The sequence below is a fragment of the Callospermophilus lateralis genome, chromosome 5 (assembly GCF_048772815.1).
Source record: "Callospermophilus lateralis isolate mCalLat2 chromosome 5, mCalLat2.hap1, whole genome shotgun sequence".
NCBI lineage: Eukaryota > Metazoa > Chordata > Mammalia > Rodentia > Sciuridae > Callospermophilus > Callospermophilus lateralis.
In genome coordinates, this window is record NC_135309.1 from 65,635,220 (window position 1) to 65,662,341 (window position 27,122).

Sequence of the window (27,122 nt, forward strand, 5' to 3'; positions counted from 1 at the left end):
GAGTGTGGGAGAGAGCAGTTGGGCTCATACAGAGGTGCATGTGTTACTGGGGTGTTTGTTCAGCACTACTTGATCAATCAGTCATCTTAGGTCAGTAGAAGAGATTGGAGGAGAAAACGTTGAGACTCCCCAGGGAGTGGCCTGGCCAGAATCTCACAGTTGTTTCACCCCTTTCTTTGTCTCCATGCATCCAAAGGCAAACTGAGATTAGGGATGGCTGTCTAGTGATGCCAGACATGCTCCAAGCCTGGATAGGAAAGTGAGAAACGGCTTTGGCAGAACCTAACATGCCTGACCCAAAGGACAGGTGATTAGAAGTCACCAAGACCAAACCTTCACACCTGAGTCTTGTAGAATGGCAGCTTGCATTAGCTGCATTTAACCTGCCAATGGGTACCCATTATTCTCCTCCAAAGAAGAGAAAAAGACTGGAAGGCGCACCTCAGAAAGATGTGAGGTGCAGAGGAGATTACCTCTCTGATTGAAAGACCTAAGCAACCTCACTCTACTTGGGACCTCATTTTGCTCTGAAACTTAACCTCTGACCTACTGCAGTCCTAAAGTCAGGAAAATACCACAGAAAAGCTCTTTGGAAACAGTTCTCAGAAAAGCCGCAGATGGTGATCACCTAAGACAGGCCAAGATATCTACATATCTGAAATTCCAGATGGCCCCCACCTAAGTGTGGTGACCAATATCTAAACTAGAAGCCCTGCAGCTTGGCACGTACTGTACCCCCCTTGTGACATCCTCACGGTTTAAACCAATCAATTTTAAGTGCGTCAATCCCTTGAACTAACCAATAATTCTTTCCAGATTCTTTCCCGCCACTTGATACACTAATCATGTTTTAGAGTTGTTATTTGATTTTCCCAAAGTGTGTGATGATTTGCTAAGAGATGCTATGATGCATGTGAAGTCCCTGCCTTCTCCAAAGAGTGTTTAAAACTGCTTCAAACCCTGGGCTCGGGTCCTCTCAGAGTCACCAGTTGCTGAGTGCGTGCGGAGGACCAAGCTAGCTCGCAATAAACACCTCTTTGCTGCTTACATCGATCTTGGTCTCTGGTGGCCTTTTGGGGGTCCTGAATTCCAGCATAACAGATGATCCTGGATGAGCCACAGCTGATTTCAGTCTTAGGAATCAGGATCAGGTCCTTGTCCCCTGGTGTTGAAAATTAAACACCAGAGAAGTGCCCCGGCAAGTGTAGACAGCAAGTTTTATTTGAAGGGCAGAAGAGAGATAATGGACTTCTCTGGAGAGAAGGGGACCCAGAGCTGGTATCTGTGAGAGGGGGTGTGTCTTGCCCCTTTATAGATCTCAGGTTTCCTCCCTCCTACCTATCTTGCCATTGTGACCAAAATGCAGAAAAAGAGCCTTCCAGGAGGCCACCTCTTCTTATCCTTCACACTGCCCAAAAGGCTGGAAAAGAGCCACCCAGGGGGTACTCATGAGCAACTCCTTGTGTTGGGAGGAGCAATTCACTGGTGTTGGTAGCCAGTTGAGAGGGGGGAGTGCTTTGGAGGTGATAGCATTCTGTTTTCTTGTCTTTGAATGATCCCCCATCTTCTCAACCTGATCATCCACTATCTATGCTGACTACCTGTCCTTTGCCATAGTCTCACTATGATGGTTATAATCGGGGCCTTTCAAAGGTGATTAGCATTAAATAAAATCATCAAAGCAGGGAACTGGTGATTGAACATTGGTGGCTTTATAAGAAGGAGAAATACCAGATAGATATAAACACACACACACTCCTTATCTATTGCCATGTGATGCCCTGTATCTCTTTGAGACTCTGCCAGAAGAAGAGAATCACTAGGTGACCTAGACCTTGACCTTGGACCTCCAGAATCATGAGCCAAAATAAAACTCTTCTTCATAAAGTTACTCAGCCTCAGATATTTCATTATAGCTGTGAAAGATGAACTAAGTCAATTTTAGAGAAAATGAATGTTCTTACATATGTTTTTAATCTTAATGAGAATTTCTTCAGTTAACTACAATGATTGTTTTAAAACTGAGATGTACATAAGTTTCTTGTGTCAAAATGTCTGTCAGGTGGCTTAATCTTTGATATTAGGAAATATTGGTTTTTGTCAAATGCTTTCTTAGCATCTATAGAAATATTCTAATAACTATACATAATTTATAGAGATGTGTTTTATCAGTTTTCATATATTTAATAAACCTTAGATTCCAGTAATCAATTCCACTTAGCTATTGTTTTAAAAGTACATGTTATTCTGTTTGCTAATACTTTAAATGTGCATCATTCTGTATAAGTGATTAAGTCCTCAATATTATTATTACGTGCTATTTTATTGTATTAAGGTATAAATATTTCAGTTATTTAATTAAAAAAATAGGAAGTTTGCTTTCATGTTCTCTTTAGAATAAAGAGACTAGGCTGGATGCAAACTTCACAGTTCATTTCAGCCTTTGTTCAGGAACAGTACTACACCTATGGTAATGGATCCAGTTTTCTGGTAGAAAATGAGACATTGAACAAAGGAAGGGACTGGGCTTATGTAGGTAACACTGAAAAGTGACTTAACTAATGAGCACTCAGGAATTTCGGGTCTGTTTTACTGGGCAAAATAGGAGGATGTCTAGGGTCAGCGGTCAGTCTCTGCGATTTATCTTACTGGAGCTGATGGAGGGCCTGGGATCAGTGATTGGTATCTGTAAAGAATTTGTTTAAGGAAAGGTTAGTGCTTTGGCCTCTTCCCAGAGACTGCCTTTCTAAGGTTTGATGGACACCTCTTCCCCAGGGTTTGTTTTATCACTGGGAAAGAATGTATTGGGAAAGGATGGATGCTCTCAATGTATGGCTCTCCTTTTCACTCCCCTTTTCCCAGGTCTCACTATTTTGGGGGTTTGTCATTTTCCATATCTAACATTCTCTGTCCTGGAACTGGTTATATGACATTGAACCTTGTCTTTTTATTAGTTAAGTAGGATTCTCTTTTGAATCAATTTGTATCTAGTACTTGTTTCATGAGGTTTTGTTTTTGTTTTTGTTTTTTGCTGTTGCTGTTAATGTTTGTACATTTCATTGCCTCTTGTGTCTCTTTGTGTTGGGGCTCAGAGAATGACAACCCAAAATGTGGCACTCTCACATGCTGAGATGGAGAAATAGTCTCAGAATGAAGGTTTCTCTGTTCTTCCCTTGTTTCCCGCTCCTGTCTCCAGGCTGAGGGAATGGCTGCCTCTAAAGTTCCCTTGTCCAACTGAAAAAATCTCTTCTAAAAGCAATGTAATTGTCTTAAGCTCCTTCCCTAAGAAGCTCATCAAATAACCAAGAAGGATAAATCATCAGAGAAAAGAAGAGACAGGAAGTTGTCACCACACTCAGAGGACTTCATCTGCTCTTCTGAAGGCAGCTTTAAAACATTACCTGGGAAACTTCATCAGCATAAGAAGACAATATTTGTTAGCAGGAACTTCAGCTCTCACCCTGCTATTGTCTGTGGTTCCCTTTCCCAGAGCAGAGAACATTTACCCAGGCTATTGTCTGCTCCCCTCTCATTTATTTCTTCTATATATCATTGACTTTCCCTTAAAAAAATTGCCTACATCTCCCTTCTATTCTTTTCCCCTATGAAGAGGGAATTTTAACTTCAACCATATGGACTTTCCTTGGAGTATTATACTTTGTAAGGCTCCCCTGGGTATGAACATTAAACAGACTTGTACCTTCTTAGAGGGTCTTCTCTCTATATTCTTATTTAGCTAATTAGTGTCTGGTTGACCAGATTTTCATCATGCCATTAGGTTTGTACCTCTTTTCTTCTTATTCTTCAATGAACTCACTGTAGTTTCATTTCTTTTCTTCTGCTCTGTGTAAACTTTATTATTTCTTCTTTGTCAGAACATATAATAAACAACAGTTTATATTAATGTTTCATTTTGTGACATTCTGCTTTCTAGCATGAAAATGTGTTAAATGTTCCTCCTTAGTCCTTTGGCAATCTTTTTCTATCAAGTTTTTGGTGGACCATGCTCATCATCAGAAAGTTGCTCAAGAAGTACTCTTAAGTACACTATTGCTTAAGTTATTGGGCATTGAGACTGATTTTCTTTTGCCTTTATGCTTTAGGAACATCTTAAATCTTGGGTTCTCTTTTCATTTCCCTGAGGTTTTTGACAATTAATATATATATTTACTTTGTTTTGTATGTTCCTATTGAGATATTTAAACCAATCTAATTTTCTTTTTTAGTTATTTTGATTTTTTAGCAGTAGGAATTCATTGTCCTTATGGTAGTTAGGCTTTTGTTTTTCAACTAATAGGGTGATTTTCTTTTTGATATTCAATTTCAGCAACTCAGTTATGACATATGTGATATAGGAGATATTGTGAGCATATCTGTCTTTGAAACAGGGATAGAGTTCATTATTTGATCAGTGTCTTATCTATGCAAAATGAGATTTTGATTACAATGCAGTCTCTCATTTTAATGTTTACAACTTTGATTTTCTAAATAAATTATAAAAATATTATCTATTTCTAAATAATATGAATCTAAAAATGATCTGCTCTCACAGAGTAATAAATACATATCTGCTCTCTGTCCCCATTTCCTTTTTCTGGCACATACTTTCTAAGACGCTTGGAATTTCTGAAGTGGTAAGTGCCTTTCTGTATATTATTGAAATGACTGATATGTGAGGGTTCTAGATTTGTGGGCTCATGTTGGTGGCTGGCTTCCAGCAGGAACCAACCTTGTGATTACACAGTTGGAACTTCAACTTCATTTTCCCCAAGAAACAGGAGAAATTGTAGTATTTTAGAGTATATATCTATAGATATTTTACAACCTCATTTAAATTTACAGTGATCTGATAATAAAAGGTTAAAATATAAAAATAAATAATTCCAATGAACTCTAATGGACTTCTAGTATAGAAAAATTCTAAGCACTTATGTCTGTGTCTAATGGTAATTCCCCAAACTTTTTCTTGCTTTGCTTTTCTTGCTCCTTTCTTGGAAAAATTTCTCATCACTTCAACATCTTAGGTTCTATAATCACTCTTATTGCCTTTTTCTCTTCTTCATACTTCCGATCAAATTTTCTCTAACCTCTTCCTAGGTCACATCAGATCAAATTTTCTCCAACCCTCCCAAGGAAATATCTATGAAAAATTATCTAAGCATCTCAACTGAGCTACTTTAAAGATCCTAGACAAAACCCAGAATACCTGTGTCTCTTCTTTGTGCGCAATCTGTCTCACACCTATGCTCCTCACTCACAGCTAACTCAGCTGGATCTACATGACAGAAAAGAGACTCACAAAATAATCAATGTCCATAGCAATTAACTTTTACCTTCCCCAAAGTGATACATGAGCACTAGGAGGTAGTACTTCCCAAAAGGGCAGTTCCTATTTTTTGAGGACAACAGCAAGATTCAAAAGTAAGTGTTTTCTTTTCAATGTTGCCATCATTCTTGGGGGCTCATCCAAAGGACTAGGAGAGTCAGCAGGTCCCCTTGCATGTGTAAAGAGAATATATTTCCTGCATGTTTGCTCACATGTTTAGGGGGCCTGGTGTTCACATATGTCTTGTTGAATCTCACAATGAGTGTAAGTGAAAGCAAGTATTCCACCTTTGTTAGGATACTAGGTGGTTGGACTAGTTCCTTTACCTATAATAAGCTTTAAAATAGCGGACCAAGTTCTGTTTGGCAGTCCATTTTAAACAATAGTATATACATGTGTATTTCTTTTAATCATTTTGTAAGACAAGAAGCCCTAAAAATGATACACATAGAGCAATAAGCACACCTCACACCTAGATGTTGGTTTACAATCTGATTTTTCAATAAAAAAAATTTGGAGTCTTTAGTAAAATGGCTGAGTTTAGGACTGGAGCAGATATTAAACAAGATTAATTGGGGCATCTTGCAATCCCAGATAATAAGAAAGTTCTCAAGCAACAATACATTGGTGGTAGGATAAAGGGACACAGTTGCCAATTGAAAGAGAACTCAGTGGTCAAAGCTGTAAAATGATGTGCTGCAGTAAACAGGTGTTTATTAGGATATGTATTCGTTGCAAGGAGGAGATGGTGTTCAGTGAATGATACCAGTTCCAATTGACATTTGGAAACACTGTTAACTCACACAATTAAAGTGCTTGAAGCCAAATGACTGTATTTGTTTTTCTTACCATTTTATCTTTACTGTCTTCCACCAAGATTGATAAATATAGATATAGATATAGATATACATAAACATATATATTCATATGTATGTCTATATCTCTATGTGTGTATACACACAGATATATGTATGTGTGTATGGCACTTAATATTTCCTCAATTAAAAGGAGATTAAATGCAGAGATGGACAAATACTAATTCCTGTGCCTCCACTGCATTAAGTAATGGATATTACACTGCTCATTGAAAGAATTGCTTTAAGAGAATAATTTCTATTATTTTCAAAATAATTTGGTCATGTCATTTTTAAACTGTCTACATTAGATTAAGGATAGAATGAATGAAGTTTATACATACATATATCTAATTCTTTCATTCACTATACATCCATTATGTGATTAGTCTGTTAGTCTGGCCTGGCAAATATCTCCCAAACATCAGATGTCTCAAAGGACACCAACTGGATCCTGTTTGTCATTCAATCAAATACAGATTCTATGTTCAGAAAATGCCTGATCTTGATATTTTAGTAATGGAGTTGTTAATCCAACGTAATCTAATGATCCTGCCCTGGAAATTCTAACTCATATTAATGACATTGTCTCAAGAATCTATTTATATGACATCAGTCTGAATATTCTTGTTTGTTTACCCGTATAAAACCCTCACACACATGCAATCCTTTTATGTTAACTATTTTCTTAGGCTTTCATTAAAGAATGGAAAATAACACTAAATATTTACATAATATTTTATTCAAAAGAATGTTTAATTATTAAGAAATATATCTTATAGGTATTAAAAAATAAGATCATACATTTTAGAAATTCCATAAAAATTTAATTGTTGTTTTAAAGCACTAGAATATCAACTCTTGTAATTGGATTAAATATGGAGGCTTCTCAAGTCCACTTATCTGTAGATGAGGAATGTCCTAATCATTAAGTATTTTCTAGGACCTAGTTGAGTTCATGTATAATTGTAACATATGTCAGGCAAATTGAGTGACAAGAGGAATCTCATGATTACAATGTGAAAAGACATCAGTCCCCTGTGCAAATCTTTAGCAGACCTCCATTTTTTTTGAAGGATAAATAAAGACCTTTGCATTTCATTTTAACACACTACCTGTATCAAAACCATCCTCTTTGAAAACCGAAAGCAACTAGAAAAGTTGATTGAATTATTTACAGATACACTCTCAATAAAGAGAGGACTGGATGTGTGTGGGTTTCTTGTTTTTTGGCCAAGCTTTATGAAGAGACTGTAATGGAACTGTCACCTTAGATCATTTATTTTCTCTACCACTCTACTGCAATTGCTCAAGAAAGGAAAAATATCGCTTTAGATTTGACAGAAATAAAGATATCAATAAAAGTTTCTCCCATTGTAACTACAAAAGAAACTGAATTAAATAATTGGCAGCCACGTTTTAAAATGCACATCTTCCTGTGACACAGAATCATTCCTGACTGACCGTGGGTTGACTTTTTGCTTCACAAACCACAGATCCTCTGCTCACTCTTAGTAGTGTATGGTTATTTTTTTTAAAGATGAAAAATGATAACTCAACACCCATGAAGAATTACCTTAAAAGAGTAAATGTAGGGAGATGACAACCCTCTAAGTGGAGTCTTTTTTAAATGTTCTTGTGAAAAAAGTCAGTGCAGTGTTACCTAAAAGATTTGTCCCACTGATTCATCAAAGCAAAATTCTCAGCCGGCAGCAGCAGAGGAAAGGGAGAGCAAAACCCTAGGAAGTCTGGTGCAGACAGGCAGAGATGGGGAAGCTTGTACAAGAAAGAAGACAGTGAGTATGATATTTAAAGTGTTCAGTGAAACATATGAAGTATGTAGTGATTTTCCAGTGGTTTGTAGGAGTTTTAGGGTATCCAGTATTGTGTGTCCTGGTAATCAATTCAGCATTTAGGAGTGGAATGTTTATGTGAAATTGGAGATACTAGGAATTTGTTAAAAAATCCCAAACAGGGGCTGGGGATGTGGCTCAAGCGGTAGCCCGCTCGCCTGGCATGCGTGCGGCCCCGGGTTCGATCCTCAGCACCACGTACAAAGATGTTGTGCCTGATGAAAAACTAAAAAATAAATGTTAAAAAATTTTCTCTCTCTCTCTCTCCACTCTCTCTTTAAAAAAAAAACAAAAACAAAACAAAAAACAAAACAAAAAACAACTACGATTACATATCTACCACCAGTAGAAATAACATTGGGTTTTATTTCTCACGGATGTCATGCATTGGTTTAGCCACTTGATTAAGTCTTAAATGAGGAAAAGTTTTTTTAAAAAGGAAAAAAAAGGACTGAGGATCATTCATTAAAAATCTAGATTATAAATCTGCTTTAGAGTTTTGGGGATAAGAATTACTAACTGAATAAAGCAATCAGGAGTCTTTAAGAGTGTCAGTCAAACACATTTGAAGTACAACAAGATAATTTGTCTCTAGTACACAATTCCCTCCAGGAAGGAGAAGAGGGGGCAAGGTGAGGGACCCTAAACTAACAGACAGATGCTAGTTTCCAACAAAAGAGAGATTGCCATAATGATTTAATTTAAAGTCCATAAATATCTTGGTTTGTAAACCAGAGTTCCCACAGTATGTGGGCCTTAGGCAATCAGAGATCACAGTGGTCTTATTCAGCGACCCATGTAAAATTTGCAAAGGAAATTGGACCCCCTTGAGCTGCTGTATTGAATATTCCACTGATGACAGGGTAATATTATGCCTTGCATTGTTATTTTAGCATTTCCAGAACCATACCATATCTTTTAGTTAATTTTTTTTTTTTCGGTAATCTGGAACTCCTCCAAAAGGAGCTTGGACCATGACTACTTTTGAATCAGTAAAGAGCCCTCCAGGTTTCTCAGCTGAAGCTACAGTGTCTGCTTCTTCCTTTTTCTAATGCTTTAAATAAACTTTCCAAGACAGACATGATTAAAAATCTCTGTTCACAATTTTTTTCTTTTACTATTCCTAGAAAATCATACATCTATTTTATGTCTCTATAGGGATATAAGGAACAGAACTAACAAGTTTGAATACTACATATTTATAAACTGTGTAAACAGAATTCATAAAATATACATCTTTAACCCTTATGGAAAAATTGTAACAGATATGTTAAAGGCCGAATTCACATTGAGATAAAAAAAAAAAAATGTTCACCCATAATAGCTAAATCCTCTGACCATAATAACAAAATAAGAAATTGTCATTAAAACCTCATAAAAATGCTAAAATTAAATCTGCAAAGACCCTGCTTTCAAATAAAGTCACATTATAAAATACCAGGATTGAACACTTCAACATATTTTTGGAACACAATGAAATGCATAGCAAACAAGCTATAGCATTTATATTTTTCTTTCCTCATCCAAAAATTTTATTGGGCAGCAGCTGTCAACAGGGCCAACTTCTAGCTGCATTGAAAGTACAGCAAACTTTAAAGCAGGATCACTGAATTTTGAAAGTCTAGAAAAAAACATCAAGGTCAAATGAATGAATATTACACACACACACACACACACACACCAATTTTTTTCTCCATTACAAACTCTGCTATAACTTTTAGAGATACAATATTATTTCAGATAATATATACAGCCCTTGACTGAAATATTCATTAAATATATAAGAATTAATATTAAGTCATAGGACTATATTTGTTGTATGCTCTGTTTTATAGATAATCAGATTTTTACTATTCCAACTGCCAATTTCTGCTTAGTTTGAGAATAACATGTTATATTGTGACAATATAAACTGAATCCCAAATCACCTGAGATTGTGTATGAGCCCTTCCAGAAAGAAAGACTGAGTCAGGTCTCCAATATCATTAAGAGTGATGGACCTTGATTAGATTATTGATAGCTGCCAAGGTGACCAGTTATAGTGTGCTGCAGGAGCAGAAGTTGTGATCATCATTACAGATAAAATAGGCATTTATATGATGATGGGGAAGAAAGGTCTTGAAAGGGTGGAACCCAGTAGGATCACCCCTTGCCATTCTACTGGATGGGTTTGAAGTTTTAATGGAAAGTTATTTCATTCATTCATTCAACAAATTCCTACTGGGAACTTATATGCCTAAGCATTTATCTATAGGGATAAAATAGCAAGCAAGAAATTCCATCTGTTCTTTATGCTACAATGGATTTTTTTTTCAGTATGATATATATTCATAAATTTTTATTGAATCACAAAATAATCACCCAGATAGACCACATTTGTGGTTATAAAGACAACCTTTGTAATGTAAAGATTTAAGTTATATCTAGTTCTGTTCACTGACTATGCTGGTAGTCAATTAGAAATCAATGAGATTCTTGCCCGTGTCCCACATGGGCAAGAGAAAGGGTTCCCCTCTGGAGGAATGGGCTGGCTGAGAAAAAAAAGGTAAGAAAAGTAGTATGAGGAAATAATCACAGAAAACAGAAACATAATTTCAGAGTAGAGGCAGCCACAGGCCAAGGTGACCAGACGGGTATAGCTTTTAATGAAGAAATGGAGCCTGAACCAGGTTTATTTATAGGTGTCTACCAACCTATAGGCAAAACATAGTGGTCATCCTTTCTAGCGACTCACTCCTGACAACTCATGACTACTACCGGCATCTCCTCAAGGCCATCCAGGTCACTGGTGGGCCAGCTGCCTCTTTGGGAAGTCCACTCTTCCATTCATGGCCACAGTATTGGAGACCCCAGAACACTCGGAATCCACCCAGCCCTCCACCAGCATGGTCACCTGTGACCTGGCTCCAGAAACCAGGAGGAAGCAGCTGGTCAGCCAGCTGAGCCAGGCCAGCAATGGGCCTCAGTCCTGACCTGGTGGCCCACTGATGGGGACTCCCAAGATGCTAGGTTGACTCTTACCCACTCCAACTGGTAGGCTAGGCAAGCAGAGACCAGCTGGGTTCTTCCACATGAAGTTGACAGGCACCTAGCCAGAGACCCCTCCTCTCTAAACCACAGTGGCCTTTCCTGACCCTGATAACTGTGCCTTGCTCCAAGCAGAAAATAAGCTTCAAACAGCAGGTTAAAAACAAAAACAACAACAACAACACACACACACACACACACACAAATACCTCAGCAAAGTAGGACTAGGAGGAAACTTCCTCTGTTGTAGGGACAGATAAAGCAAGGCATCTAACACAGGAAACAGTTTAATTTGTCTGCAGCCAGGTTCAGAGGGCACAGCTTTTGCTGTGGTCAATTAATCCCCTGAACCCCGAGTTCAGGTAGTTTCAGAACTTTATACCCAGTATGTAAGGGGAGGGGCTCACAAGTTCACAGTCTGCAGAAACTCACATAAAAGCAGCTTTTTCTTTCACTGTTTTAGGCAAGTGAATTCTTCAAGGACAACACCTGAGAAGGGGAGAGCTTCTTCTCCCCTTTCTTTCCTCCCCTGCCAGCGGTTACCATGGAGCCCAGTTGGTAACTTCTCTTATCTTAGAAATGTAGACACTCTGTGAAGCCCAGCTCAAGCCCAGAGGCCTTGTTAAAGGATTTGTCTTTTTTTAAATCTCACTTTGTATTTGCAAACACACTTTTACAAACTACTGTACTGAATAAATGTTTGTGATAAACCAGTAAAGGGGCATCAAACACCAGGAGTGCTGATTTCTTCCAGGCCAGTGGGCAAGTAATAGAGCAACAGGAAAATAGTAAGTTTACCTACATTGAACTCTTTTGTAGAGACTCTTTTGCTAATAGTCCTAAAATCAATTATGGTCAAGATTTCTGGAGAAGATAAGATTTTCGGTGGAGGAGGGGGTGCTGTTTACACACCAGTATGATGAAAACACACCTATAAAAATACTAGAGCTAAATATGGTAAAATTTGAAAGCTTTTCTTAAGAATTTAATAAAAGGAGAGACACAAAAGACAAATAAAACTCAGTCTCAACATTTGTGTTTAATATTCTTGAAAGGGAAATTGACCACGACACTTGGAGCGACCAAGAGATGTTTATTTCAGTGGTGTCTGACAGACCAGAGAAAGAGGAGAAAAAGAGAGAGGGAAAGAGGAGAGAGAGAGAGAGAGAGAGAGAGAGAGAGAGAGAGAGAGAAAGAAGAAGAAGAAGAAGAAGAAGAAGAAGAAGAAGAAGAAGAAGAAGAAGAAGAAGAAGAAGAAGAAGAAGAAGAAGAAGAAGAAGAAGAAGAAGAAGAGGAGGAGGAGGAGGAGGAGGAGGAGGAGGAGGAGGAGGAGGAGGAGGAGGAGAAGGAGGAGAGAAAGAGGAGGAGGAGGAGGGGAGGAGAAGGAAGAGGAGAAGGAGGAGGAGGAGGAGAAGGAGGAGGAGGAGGAGGGCAGAGGGGAGGGCAGGACCCAGCAGGAGAGAGTTTTTATAGTCAAAATCTAATGGGGTCTCTGGTTCTGCAAGCTGCCTTGTTGGTGTACAGTGATTGGATCATGCATTAGTTGCTAGGGGTGTCATCTTCTGCCCTCAAGCAGACAGGGCAGGGGCCAGATGTGGGTTTTCATTGCAACAGACGGGTGGGGTCCAGTGTTCAGCCTTGAGGCAAACAAGTGAACCAGATGGGTGAGTGTCTAGTGTTCAGCCCACTCTGCAGCTAACATTTTTTCAGCCTGCTCTGCAGGTAACAATTCTTATGGAAGCTCTATCCCATAACCAGGCAAGAAAAAGGAAAGGAAATCATCCAGATTGAATGCAGAAAGCAACTGTGATCTACTACATAACACTATGACTATCTACACAAAATCCAGTTGGCTCCATGAAAATAATTTTAGAAATTGTAAGGTAAGTCTACCAAGGTTTGGGGACACAAGATTAGTATACTAATATAAATGTTTTATATCTACTAACAGCCAACACTAAGAAGTTATACTTTTAAACATACTAATTCTAAAAGAAATATGAACTAATAATAATTCTCACAAACTGTGTGAATTACTGTAAATTAAAATCCACAAAAATTTAATGACAGAAAATCAAGATATACATAAATTTTGAGGAATAACTTGAACTGAAAGCATATTATATGATATTACAATGCTAATTCTCCTTTATATTGACCCATCTATGCAATATTTTGTAGAAATTGACAAACTTGTTTTAAAATTTATATGGAAGTGCAAAATGCCTAAAATTTCCATTCAAAATTTTAAAAAAGAGCCAATTTGGAAAGCTTACACTATTTAGTTTCAAGATTTATTATAAAAATAAATTTTTAATTTTTGTTTTATTGTTCTCAAGACAAATGATTGGATCAACAGAATTAAAGAGTAGAGAGGTCATACACACTCGGGAAATCAGAGACAACAAAAAATCCCAGAAATCAGAAGCTGCTTAGGAACTGACTTTATTTGCAATGGAACAAACTCAAAAAATAATGCAGACCTATCAGATCTGTAAGATTGGTGCTGACTTCACAGTTGAACTCCTAGGGAAAACAGAATTGCAAATAGATTTTGAAGTCAAACTTGTTCCAAGTGATTTGGTTCACTCAAACACTTAACACTTCCCCTCATGTTTCAGATTCAGTTTTCCATTACTCGACCTGAAAAAAGAAATGAAAAAGTCAAGGACCACATAGATGTGGCACCACTAGAAAGAGAAACTGTGATTATTTAACAATTATTTTTTAAAAATCACTTAGGAACAAGCAGGCCTCCGTGCTGGCTTGCCTGGTTTTTGTTACTCACTCTGAGTGCACTTTGCATCATTTTCTTCTCACCTCTAGGTCAGGGGTTTTAACAATAATGTGAGACAGCTGGGTGTAATCCCAGTGACTCAGGAGGCTGAATGAAGCAGGAGGATAGCAAGTTCAAAGCCAGCCTCAACAATTCAGGGAGACACTATCTCAAAGTAAGAAGTAGAAAGGACTTGAGGTGTAGCTCAGTGGCAAAATGGCCCTGGGTTCAATCCCAAGTAACAAAATAACAACAACAACAAAGAATTGGTGACTATATCATTACAGAGGACACTTCAACGTTTCTTTCTGCAATAAGGATTTAATAAATTCTGAAATTGTTGAAAACAAGAGAGGGATTATTCTTAATTTATTTTTCCTTTCAAATAAGAACATTCAAAACCTTTGAAAACTCAAGCATCTAACTCTATGTTAACCCTCTGTACAATTTTAAAACAGTATTAAAATTATTTTATTTCCTGTAGGTATTATGTAACACTTGAAGGTTTAGATCACTCACCAAATCCAATCTTTAATACTATTGAGATTGGAACATAATTTAGTAGGCAACAGTTAACAATCCAAAGTTTCATATTCTCTTTATCCTCTAATATATTTTATTTCTTTCCTTTCAACTGCAAAAATTAAAACAGGAATTTCTATGTTTCAATCATTATTTTACCTTCAGTTCTTAAATCACTGCCCCCTATAGGGCAGATGCTCAATAAATATTTGGTAAATGAATAACTCAAAATTCACCACTTTAATATCTGAATAAACCACAATCCTCCAGGGATTAACTGAATTTATTGCTCAATAATTAGGTATTGTTTTATGTTCCTTTTGACAAATAATAGCCAAGCCACTACTGAGAGAAAACTACAGAGACATAGAGAAAAATACTCTCACATTACTTATGGATCAGAATAGTATTTTCTGACACAAAAGAATACAAAGCCCTCTTACCTCTTTGCTTGGTCAAATACACACTGGTTACCATAGGTTTTTCCATCAGAACCACAGACAGGTTTGTAAATTGATTGACATTTTTTATTTCCAGGTGGGTTTTTGCTGTCCATGCTGTCCGGCTATAATGTAAAAGACCATCATGTAAAAATAATGTTATTATGAAAAAATATCCACTGCCTATTTATTATTAACGAAGCATTATACATTACCAATCATTTTATTGATTTCCTAAATTTAATTCACAGAATAGTTTTTATATTAATGCATTAAAGTTATACATAATGTGGTTCATTTTGACACGTGCAAAATATGTAAAACATAATTTGCAACATTTTAATCTCTCCCCTCCTCCATCCCTCTGATCACCTTCTTTTCCTTTATTGGTCTTCCTTATATGTATCTATTCATTTATTTTTTAATTGGTGCATTATAGTTATATATAAAATTGGAGTGAGTTGTGATATAGTTATTCATGCACATAGAAAAATTTGGTCCACTTAATTCCCCAGTTCTTCTCCTTTTCCTTCCCTCCTCTTTCTCCTTTGCTCCCCTGTTTCTATTCTACTGGTCTCCCTTATATATTTAAAAGATTTCATTTTTTTAAAATTCCTTTTTTAACCCTAGCTCTACACATTTACCCCTGGAATATGTGAGTCTGTTTATTTCACTTAGAATTACTTTAAGAGGTGAGAGATGGAAGACTAGAGGAAGTATTCAATTTCCAGGTGTTCTATGGCTCGGATTCAAACAGAAGGACTACTGCTTCCCAGTGAGTTGAGTGAAAAAAGGAATATACTAAAATTCAAGGTCATACAATAGTTTTAAAAGAAAAGTATATTCTATCCCATTTTAAAACTGCAAGCATAGAGGCAAAGTGCATTTAATTTCAAACCTGAAACTATAAGTGATTTATATGTTCAAGCATGATGAAAACCCTGTGTTATTTACTCTAGAAATCTGCTGTTGACATATTCAGACATGCATTCATGTCAGATGGCCTCAACTTTAGTTATTTGAAGACATGTGTTCCCCTATATGCAGAAAGAACAGTCAGGGAAAAGTTACACTGGCGAATGTAAAATACATATGGTCATAATTTATGAATCTCCTTCTTTTATCTGTGCCAAAGAAAGAAAAATGAGAAACCTGGGATGATTATGTAGAATTCCTTCAAATAATACCAGAAGGCATTTTTTGGATGTGAACTATAAAATGTTAGAAGTATCTGAACATGAATCTTGGATTAAATGATGAAAACAAAGATGGTATTGGGAATGGCAGGACATTTCAACAGGGGACTCATTCTGCTCAGAGCCAAGATATTAAATAAAAAAAGAAAAAAGCCTCAGTGCCTTCTCTTTCCCTCCTCATGGATAAAATTAAGTAAATTATGTTATGTGCATGTACAAATATGTAATAAGTCTGCTATTTTGTATAACTATAACGCAGTGATTTAAAATAGAGAAAAAAACTATCTCCATATCCTCCACTGGTATAGAGTTTACAACCTTTGAATGACAATTCCTTTCATTCATGTGAAGTCTGTAAAGTAGACATGGTTGTTTCTCCCATTTTGGAATCAACATAAAGTTGTGAAAATTTATGTTGTATCCCAAATACTCAGAGATTTTCTGATGGCAGCATTATCAGGAAGGTTGGAATTCCCCTGGGAAAAGAATACTGGCACACGAGAGACATGAGCAGCTTTCCTCAGACAGGATGATGAGGATAGACAAGGTGTAAGGTTAAGACCTAAAGCAATTTCCCCTAAGATGATGAAATGGAGGAAGTGCTCTGGAAAACTGTTTTAGATAAGACCATAAAATGGAATGTTCAGACTCACAGTTAAAAAAAAAAAATCAGAACTCTGATTCGTTAGCGAGACACTGGAGGTGAAAGAAAAAATCAGGACACAGAAAGAGATGTCAGAGACAAGCTAATTAGATGTATATTTGCCTTTTTGCAAAGATGGTCCCCACACCTCAAACACTTATTGACATCTCACATACATCAAGAGGAACTATCACAGGAGTCACTCATTCTAGCTTTGGGATACAGGTTTGAAAAGAAATGCTAGTTTTATCAAAGTGTTAATGATGTAGTTAAATAAGCAGAGAATGGATTACAAACCAATAAGGTAAATTCTTGATGGAGGAAATCATTAGAATCAGTAATCCTTTAGTGGAAAATCAAAGATCTCTGCATGATCTGGATGGTATTTCAGCAACAATGACATGAAATGAATTCAGAGAACATACAGGGACCCAATCATGAAGAGCCTTAAATGCTACATTTAGGAGTTTGAGTTTTATCCTCTGGGTAAGTGTAGTGAAGTGATATTTCTAAACTAAAAATCTGATCAGCTGTTTCAATCCTCTGCTCAAAATTCTTTATTAGTGCTATACTTACCCAGAAGATAAAACTCCAACTCCCAAATGTGGTATTTAGGGCTCTTAATGACTGGGCCCCTGCATGCCATCCAACTTTAGTTCATATTACTGTTGCTGAAATACCATCCAGATCATGCAGAGAGCTTTGATTTTTCCACTAAAATATTACTGATTTTAATGATTTCCTTCATCAGCCAACTCACAATAGCTAAACTATAGAACCAATCTAGATGCCCTTCAATGGATGAATGGATAAATTCTGGCATGTATATACAATGGAATACTACTCGGCCTTAAAGAATAATGAAATTATGGCATTTGCTGGTAAATAGATGGAGCTGGAGAATATCAGGTTAAGACAAATAAGCCAATCCCCCCAAACCAAAAGCTGAATGTTTTCTCTGATACACCGAAGCTAATTCACATTGGGGGCGGGGGCTAGGTAAGAACAGTTACTTCAGATTAGGTAAAGGGGAGTAGTGCAGGGAGGGGTGGTGCTGTGGGGGTAAGAATGATAGCAGGATGAATCAGACATTATTACCTATGTACACATATGACTAAACAAATGAAGTGATTCTACATCATGTACAACCAGAAGAATGAGAAATTATACTCCATTTATATATGATGTGTCAAAGTGCATTCTACTACCATGTGTAACTAATTAGAACAAATAAGAAAAAATATCACTTCAGTGATTTGCAGATTTTGGATGTGATGGTAATGGAATAGAAAAAGGAAACCTGGCAGGGTGTGGGCTCAGTTGATGGGATTCTGGATTACCGCAGTTTAGATAGAGGAGTTGGAATGGAAAATGATGATAGGGAGTAAGAAGTGGAATGAAGGGTGTGATCATCCTTGCTATATGGAAACAATCAACTCCAGTGTTTCTCTCATTTAGTTTAATCAGTGTCATTGCAAATTATTTGTCATCTACTCAGTTAGCCATTCCCAGTCTTGGAAAATAGAATGACTGAGGTAAATTGACTTAAAAAAAATAAAGATATATCAACACTCACCTGAATTTCCATTACATTGCCCTTCAAAGGGTGGTCTACATTTTTACTTTCTTCTTGCATGTAAAAAGACCGTGATTTCCTTTGTTGGCCAGAAGACTCCAGCTTCTCTTGCTGGCTTGAAGACCCTGGCTTCCCTCGCTGGCTAGAAGACTCTGACATCCCTTGCTGGCTGGATGACCCTGGCTTCCCTTGCTGGCTGGATGACCCTGGCTTCCCTTGCTGACTGGTTGACCCTGGCCTCCCTTGCTGGCTGGATGACTCTGGCTTCCCTTGCTGGCTGGATGACCCTGGCCTCCCTTGCTGGCTGGATGATCCTGGTTTCCCTTGCTGGCTGGATGACTCTGGCTTCCCTTGCTGGCTGGATGACCCTGGCTTCCCTTGCTGGCTGGATGACTCTGGCTTCCCTTGCTGGCTGGATGACCCTGGCTTCCCTTGCTGGCTGGATGACCCTGGCTTCCCTTGCTGGCTGGATGACTCTGGCTTCCCTTGCTGGCTGGATGACCCTGGCTTCCCTTGTTGGCTGGATGACCCTGGCTGCCCTTGCTGGCTGGATGACCCTGGCCTCCCTTGCTGGCTGGATGATCCTGGTTTCCCTTGCTGGCTGGATGACTCTGGCTTCCCTTGCTGGCTGGATGACCCTGGTTTCCCTTGCTGGCTGGACGACCCTGGCCTCCCTTGCTGGCTAGATGACCCTGGCTTCCCTTGCTGGCTGGATGACCCTGGCTGCCCTTGCTGGCTGGATGATCCTGGTTTCCCTTGCTGGCTGGATGACCCTGGCCTCCCTTGCTGGCTAGATGACCCTGGCTTCCCTTGCTGGCTGGATGACCCTGGCTGCCCTTGCTGGCTGGATGACCCTGGCTTCCCTTGCTGGCTAGATGACCCTGGCTGCCCTTGCTGGCTAGATGACCCTGGCTGCCCTTGCTGGCTAGATGACCCTGGCTGCCCTTGCTGGCTAGATGACCCTGGCTTCCCTTGCTGGCTGGATGACTCTGGTTTCCCTTGCTGGCTGGATGACCCTGGCTGCCCTTGCTGGCTGGATGACCCTGGCTTCCCTTGCTGGCTAGATGACCCTGGCTGCCCTTGCTGGCTGGATGACCCTGGCTTCCCTTGCTGGCTAGATGACCCTGGCCTCCCTTGCTGGCTGGATGATCCTGGTTTCCCTTGCTGACTGGTTGAACTTGGCTTCCCTTGCTGGCTGGATGACCCTGGCTTCCCTTGCTGGCTGGACGACCCTGGCTGCCCTTGCTGGCTGGATGACCCTGGCTGCCCTTGCTGGTTAGAAGATTCCAGTTGCCCTAGCTGGCTAGAAGATCCTGATTTTCCTTGGTCATAAGCTGCATCTGTATTCCCTTTTTGGTTTGATTCTCCTGACTTCTCTTGCAAAATCCAAGTTTTAGACGCCCAAGGCTGATTCAGAATTTCTGGCCTTCCTTGCTGATCAAAATTCCCTGGGTTCCCTGGCTGGTTAGAATATCTTGGTCTTCCTTGCAGAATAATCATCCCTGGCTTTCCTTGTGTGTGACTACCTTCTAGCTTATTAGATTCCTTTTGTCTTCCTAGAGGATTAGCTCCATTGTTTGCCTCTGGAACAAGTGTAGGTTCTTGATTCCCTTCTAGTTTGGAAACACTTGGTTTTGGAATCGGATTTGAAGATACTGGAAGCATAAAATAAAAATAATGTTATTTAACTCCACATATTTAAAACCAACAGCATTCACTCCAATTACATTACATTACGTGATTACCAGAATCTCAGCATTTAACCAGTTTTCCCATTTCTAAGTCAAAGCCTGAATTATTCGAACTGGGCCTATGTTCTTGGCCCAAATTCCTTTTCATGGTTTCCTGATAGATTCTGGTGGCTGAGTATTTTAAACTTCTTCCACATCATAGACTGCATTCCCAGGTTTCCCAGCCTCATTTTACAGATGCTTCTATCATCAATTTTCGGGAATAAAGGTTGGCACACATAAGCCCTCTTCCTTTGCATACATGAGCCCTCTGTCCATCTTTTGTGTATCGTTCTATGCTTTCTGGAACCATCTTCTTCCTTTTCCCTTGACTCAACATCAGGGGTCTTCTTTATCCTTCAGGACTTACTTTCTTTTTTACTCAGTTTTATCTCCACCATTATCAATAAAATGTCTTGGCATTAATTATACTTTTTTTTGATGATCTTGCTCTCCTCCTCCTCTTCTTTTTTATCATCATCAAATTAAAGAGAATGGTGAATATCATAATTATTTTTTAAAACCTAGGTTTCATGACTCATGTACTGTATCTCGTCCTCCAATTTATTTTGGAAGCTGACCCATCACCTAACAAAAAAATACATATTTATTCTCAGCTTTATATAGATTCTATTCTAAAATAATCTATTCTAAAATAAAAGGGTCTAAAAAACAATGAGGAAGCAAATGGAATGGCTTCAGTGGTTAGTAAAATAGCATTCCATTTGGTTTTTTGCTTCTTATTTTTTGTTTGGTCCAAGTGTTTCCTTTCTCTCTTCTCCTTTATTGTTTGACAAGCAGTCCCCTTTCTCTCACTCTCTTTTTTTCTGGGTTAGGGGTGTTACCAGGAATTGAAATCAAGGATATTTGACCACTGAGCCACATCTCCAGCCCTATTTTGTATTTTATTTAGAGGCAGGGTCTCACTGAGTTGTTTAGTACCTCACTTTTGCTGAGGCTGAACTCACAGTCCTCTTGCCTCAGCCTCCTGAACCACTGGGATTACACAGCATCTCTCACTTTCTTAATGTGGGGTTTCCTCAAAGATTTTATTAAGGGTTACATTTTTTTCTTCACAAACATTATTGGTATTTTTATTCTTACTTCACATAACTTTATATCATTTCAATGTGGATGGTTCCAAATTTATACATGAAGCCTCATTTGCATTTGCAATTTCTCTATATTTCCATGAGTGAACACAATTGTACCTTCAAATCAATTTAAGTAAAATCAAAGGCATCCTCAGTTGTTGTATGCTGAACAAGGTCTGGTATACCACTGCAGGTAGTTAACGTCCTGTCTGGGCACAGAGGTCTAGCAGTTAGTGCCATGTCCTGCTACCCTGTGGAAGGGGGGTGATTGAGTCATTCACCCAACTCAACAAAAAGTTCTTATTTAAAGGCTCCATTATTATTGCAGAGCTAAAGTAAGAGACAGATATAACAATGAGCAAGACATTTATGGTCCTGACTTCATGATGCTGAGAAGTCTGGGAGTGCGTATAGGCATGTAAATAACGGGAATTTATAGCAGTATGATCAAAGCCATAATGTGTGAAGTAAACAGAAAACAGATCCTCCAATCAGGATAAAAGAGAGTATGCCATCCTTTCTCCTTTCTAAAGGAGGTGACAAGCAATATATGCAGGATACAACCAGAAATATGGATAGAATATAATAATTTTGGCAAACCCATGAGTATACTCATGGGCTCTTTGAGTTCTAGGAATTAAACATTGTTTATTAACAATCAGTAACATTCAGTAGAAATCAAGTAGAGAGGAGATGAAATGGAAAAAAATGGGTTTGTAGATAAATTTTTATAATTTATTTAAAATTTTTGAATATCTAGCATAAACAAATTGAACCAATTCCTGAAGATAGAAAAGTCAGTTTTAACATTTTTAAGTTTCCCTTCCTTCTATGTCCCAAACAACTCATATTTTCTGCCTAGGACACAATCACATTTACCATATCTTTGTGAATTATACCAGAGTTAGCCTATGAATCTACAAAGACATATGAATGAGTTTTCACACATGATTGGTAGCCCATCCTACCCACTATTCTACTTCTTGCTTTCTCCACAATAGAGTGAAGCTTTCTCTCTATATTAATTTTTTAATTATAAAACATAGCGCACACAGTGCACCTTTATTATTTTCACTTCCTGGCTGCACATAACTATGGGTTTGCCATAATTTATTTAATCAGTCTTCTAGCAATGAGAATCTAGTTTTTTTTTTTAATTTTGCTATTATAAAAAAATCAATCAATGAAAATCCTATTAATGCTTCATTTTTATATGAAAAAAAGAAAAAAAATTAAGGATAGAAATAAGAGATGAAATTTTGAGGGTTTAAAAAAGCTAATTAAGATACCAAATTATAGTTTGACTTCCTATTTTTAAGTTAGAAATTTAGAAAATAATTATCTTCCGCTTTTTTGTTTTACATTTTCTTTTCTTATTTTACAAACTCCAGTATGTTCTTGGCATTCCTCATACATCTCTCTTCTTCACTTTCCAAATCCATATAACCACAACACACTGTCAACACACTTTCTCCCATCAGCAAGTGCCTGCTGAGCGCTCACTGTCCTCTCCTAAGGCACTGAGAGTACATAGCAGATACAATACCTGCCACCAAGGAACATGTCCTAGTGAAGGATTGTTACATGTCTTGAAATCACAAATACACACGCTTCTCCCTTCTCTTACTCTATCCCTTAATTTTCTGTTCTTATTTCTCAACTCTATTGCTTTAGCAGGTTCCCGGTGGTATCTGTGTATAATCTTTCTCACAATGTTCAATATTGTCCCAGACCGGTATTTTAAGAACAGATGCAGTCACTCCTGTGCTCAGCAATAGAAAGCAAGTCTGCAGTGCCTTGGATGAGACGAGAACCACTACTTCATACATCACAGTAGAAAAAATTGAAGGTCATGGGTCCTACTTTTGTTACTTCCTTTCACTATGTTTAATATGGTCAAGGAGGAGGTCATACTTTGGAGATAAATTAAAATCTGTTTTTTTATGGGGAACTTTGGGGCTAGGGATTGAACCCAGGGTCTCACACATGCTAAACACATACTCTGCACCTGAAATTTACCCACAGCCCTGGAAATTTGTTTTAATTATCAGAATTTATTATTAAGAAATGTATTAACTGTGTCAATTATCATCTTGAGAAATTTATATCTCTGATCTAGAATTTATATCTTTGAAAACAACTTTAACTTTATGGAGAAAAGAAATTAAAGAGAAGACTGTATATTGTATGTCAAAGACCTAAGAAGAACTGAATTAATGGTGGCTACTGCTATCATCCACATAACTCTTATAAGACAGGGAAAGTATAATTATTTCTATTTTATGAATAAGGAAACAGACTCAAATATATTAAACAAGTTTTCCTAAATCCCATAAAAGAAAAGATCAGGATCTAGGATCTACACATGCTTTTATTTGACTTCATAGCCCAAGATCATAACACATAACACAAAACCATTCTTTTTCTGGAACATCAGCTGGATAATCTTTTAGACTGAATGTGCCTTTCCCATTCCCTTGTTCTAGCTTCTCTTCAACCCCAGTAAACTATTCAGTGTCATTACACCCTGTGGCTATTTTATGCCTCTGGATCTGTATTTATTTTTTCTGCAATGCCTTCTTCCATTTCTCTGTCTGATGGAGATTTCCTGATTTTAAATCTTCCAACAAAGCATCACTAAATCACTCCCCTTTTCTACTTGTTGACTTTTGAAGCTGTAAGGAAAGTCACCGTGCCTTTCTTACCTGAGAACACAGCCAGGAACATGAAGGGAAGGAAAATGAAAGCCCGCATGGTGGAGTCAGTCCTTCCAGACGTGGTGGTTGGATGGGTTTCAACGTAACTCCTCAGCAGATTCTTTCCGAATAAACCAGGTTGATCGCCACCATGTTATATATTTGAAAAATTCTCCACCCTAATTGTTAAATAAGGTCACGTCTTTGAAAATTACAGTGTAACTTTCACAAACTGGAAGGTGTTGATTCTTGAGGGAATTGCCATTTTAAAAAATTAGCTTCACGCCCCAACTCCCATAAACATCCAAACTTTAATATACATCTATCAGATATCTTCTCCCAGAAAAAAATAAAATAAAAATGGCGAATTCTGTCTGGGAGAGTGGTAAACTCAGCTCTCTTCTTTTTATTGTTAAGGGTCGTTTATCTTCAGCTGTTATTGTATGTACATAATAGAGACCCCTCAAGCTATTTTCCCTCAAATAAGTCATATGCCAATTATTTTCCTGAAATTATATATTAAAAGCAAGTAAAAAGGCATTAAGTATTGGTCATTAGTAGGCAAAGAATGCATTCATTCTGGAATGATGACGGGTAATGTATTTTTATGAGGTAGTGAGAGACAATAGAGCTCGTGTTAAAAGAATAACATTACACCATTGACCTTCTCCTCTCAAGCTATTACACCAAATAGAAGCTCATGTGCAAATCATCTTGTAATTTTTACTTGATCATAAACTCAACATTATAAGACACTGGAATATTGTGTTCAAGGATGGCTGCCCTATATAAGGAAATTTTGAATTAACTGGAACATGTCCAAAAGAAGATGACCTTGATAATGTGAGGTTGGAGCCTCACATAGTATCAAGTAAGTTCACAGCAGCAGGAAATATAAGCTAGAAAAGAACAGACATAGGAATGATAATGGCATGTTCATTGGTTTCCTCATTGCAAGATATTCGTATGAAGAGAAAGGTATTTTATCTGTATGGTTTTAGATGACATATAAAGAAGAACAAATAAAGCATTTTGGAGTTCTAAAGAAAATATCAGTTTGGGGAAGGGAGGTGATCTTAGATGGTTCTTGCAAACGCTTTCATTCTAAAATCCTCAGACTTAGTTGTTTGGAATTATGTTTGATTTTCTCTTCAGTTTATTTGAAGAAGGGCAATTTTGGCCCTTTTAACTTACCTACATTCTCAAACTGTTTTGGCATGGTGGTGCATGTCTGTAATCCCAGCAGCTCAGGAGGCTGAGACAAGAGAATTGAGTGCTCAAGGCCAGCCTCAGCAAAAGTGAGGTGCTAAGCAATTCAGTGAGACTCTGCCTCTAAATAAAATACAAAATTGAACTGGGAATGTGGCTCAGTGGTTCAGTGCCTCTGAGTTCAATCCCAGAACACTTCCTCCCCCAAAAAAGAAGGACGATTTTGAAAATTATTTCTCATTATTGAGTCAGCAATTTTCTGACACCAAGAGACAAATTTAAAGAGTTTTGTAGAGTAAGAAACCAATGTCCATTCCCCTCCATCCCGGCATAATTGTCCTCTAGATGGATACAGATTCACACTAGTGTCATTAGGGAACCAAAACACCTTGGATTATGTATAAATTTCCCCCAAATATTTCATTGTGAACAGTTTGAGAATGTAGGTAAGTTGAAAGAACTGTACAGTGAAACCCCAAATACACTCCACCAAGATTCATTAAGTACTATTTTGCTATATTTACTCTATTAAATATCTGTCAAAAAGTGTAAATTTCATAGACATTATTTTCACATCCAGATACTCATTTATGTAACACAATCCAATAACTTTTCAAATAACGAATGGACCATTGTAACTTCATCTGTGGTTTGCTTTAAATACTCAGTGCAATTGTGTGTCCTATTCCATGGTTTTTCCTAACACCAAGGCTACGGACACTTCAAAACAGCACATGTAATTGAGTGCTCTGTAGGTTGGGAACTCTTCAGTGGAAGCTAAAGTCTCATAAAACTCATGCTCAGAGGTCTCAGAGCCGGCCTCAGTGGATTAACTTAATTACAATATATATTTCTCTTCTAATCGTAGTAATTCTCTCAATTTTAAACTCATCTTACATTTTTACCTTCCTTCACATTTAGGAAGAAAGTGAAGAGTTTGAATAGCCTCAGAAAATGCTCACCACACCCCCACATTTGAGAAGGAGAAAATGTGTTTTTTGCATGTTGTGAAGGATTCTAAACCAAGGCTGTTCTTTTAGCATCTTCGTTGTCATTATACTTGGGTGGAAATAACAATAGGAAAGGAGTTGAATGTCTGTCTCCATCACCTTTAGCTACGTGGTCTTATTTATTCAAGTTTCCCTATCTCTTTTTTTCCTATTTCTAAAATCACCATTATAATACCCCACTGCTCATTGAAGGAGTCAAACTTCACGAGGTGTTTTGCTGTGGTTTGGAGTTTGGAGGGAAAGCCTTTTTACTTGCCATTTGGTGACCTTGCAGGGTCTTAGATTACCCTATCTCAGGTAACCTAATTTAATCTCAAGCCATTTGTCAGACACCTAGAGAAGGGAATGATAGACTCCCTAATACCTTTCTCCTGCTGAACACATTAGCTACTCTGTTTCATTTTCATTCTCCCCCCAAAGGGAGCAAAGCTCTGTTTTCTTGGACCTCAGGAGCTGTCTAGAGTTTGAACATAGTGAAAGGGAGAAAGCATCAGTGTACCCCAGCACTCGTTAGGCTTTTCGGACATGGGCACTAGTATGCTTAATTGGGTCCAACAAGACAAATTGAGTGTTCAGTCTGGTCTTTGAAATATAATTCTTATTTCATGGGAGACACAATGCCTTGTAAATTCAGCATCTTGCTGCAAAAATGGCCAGAGGCAGACTTGTCACCTGGTTACCAAATCTCATTAAATACTTTGTAATGTTAGGCAAGAAGCCAAAGGCCACCCACTAAGTAACCCCTGCCTGACTTCAGGCCTTCCCTTGGTTTACTCAGGGATTTGAAGATTTCATACAGTCTTCTCCTCTTCCCCAGGAAGGTGTCAGTTTCAGAATAATGAGTCCCCCAGGGAGGCAGGTGATTGAGAAACGATCCTGAATAACTTCTCGGTGTTGGCTTCAAGTTCTTCATTCAGTTCACAGACTTGCAATGCAAAATGAAATTCAAATATCATCATCATTTATCAAGGTGACATGTATATCTGACACACACTTGTTCCTTTAATGTTAATTATTGCCATTCTATTCATGTCATCCTTTGAGGAAGTTAAGAACACACTCCCTTCCCTCTTCACTTTAGTTGAACCCACGTGGGGTAACCAGAGAACAATAAATATAAAATAGGGCATAATTATAATAGTTATGAAGTAAGGTGGTTATAATGAGCAT

The 27,122-nt window shown here is 37.9% G+C and overlaps 1 protein-coding gene across 1 annotated transcript; it reads right to left on the reverse strand.

Annotated features, from left to right (window-relative positions):
* Nucleotides 1–13,570: 13,570 nt before the first annotated feature.
* On the reverse strand, nt 13,571–23,791 carry Marcol (MARCO like). Its single transcript, XM_077109531.1, has 5 exons — nt 23,743–23,791; nt 19,552–19,868; nt 18,214–19,476; nt 14,802–14,923; nt 13,571–13,703 (listed from the first exon to the last, which is right to left on the reverse strand). Exons 1-5 carry the CDS (start codon nt 23,789–23,791, stop codon nt 13,658–13,660), a joined length of 1,797 nt encoding a protein of 598 aa, XP_076965646.1. The 3' UTR covers nt 13,571–13,657.
* Nucleotides 23,792–27,122: the final 3,331 nt, after the last annotated feature.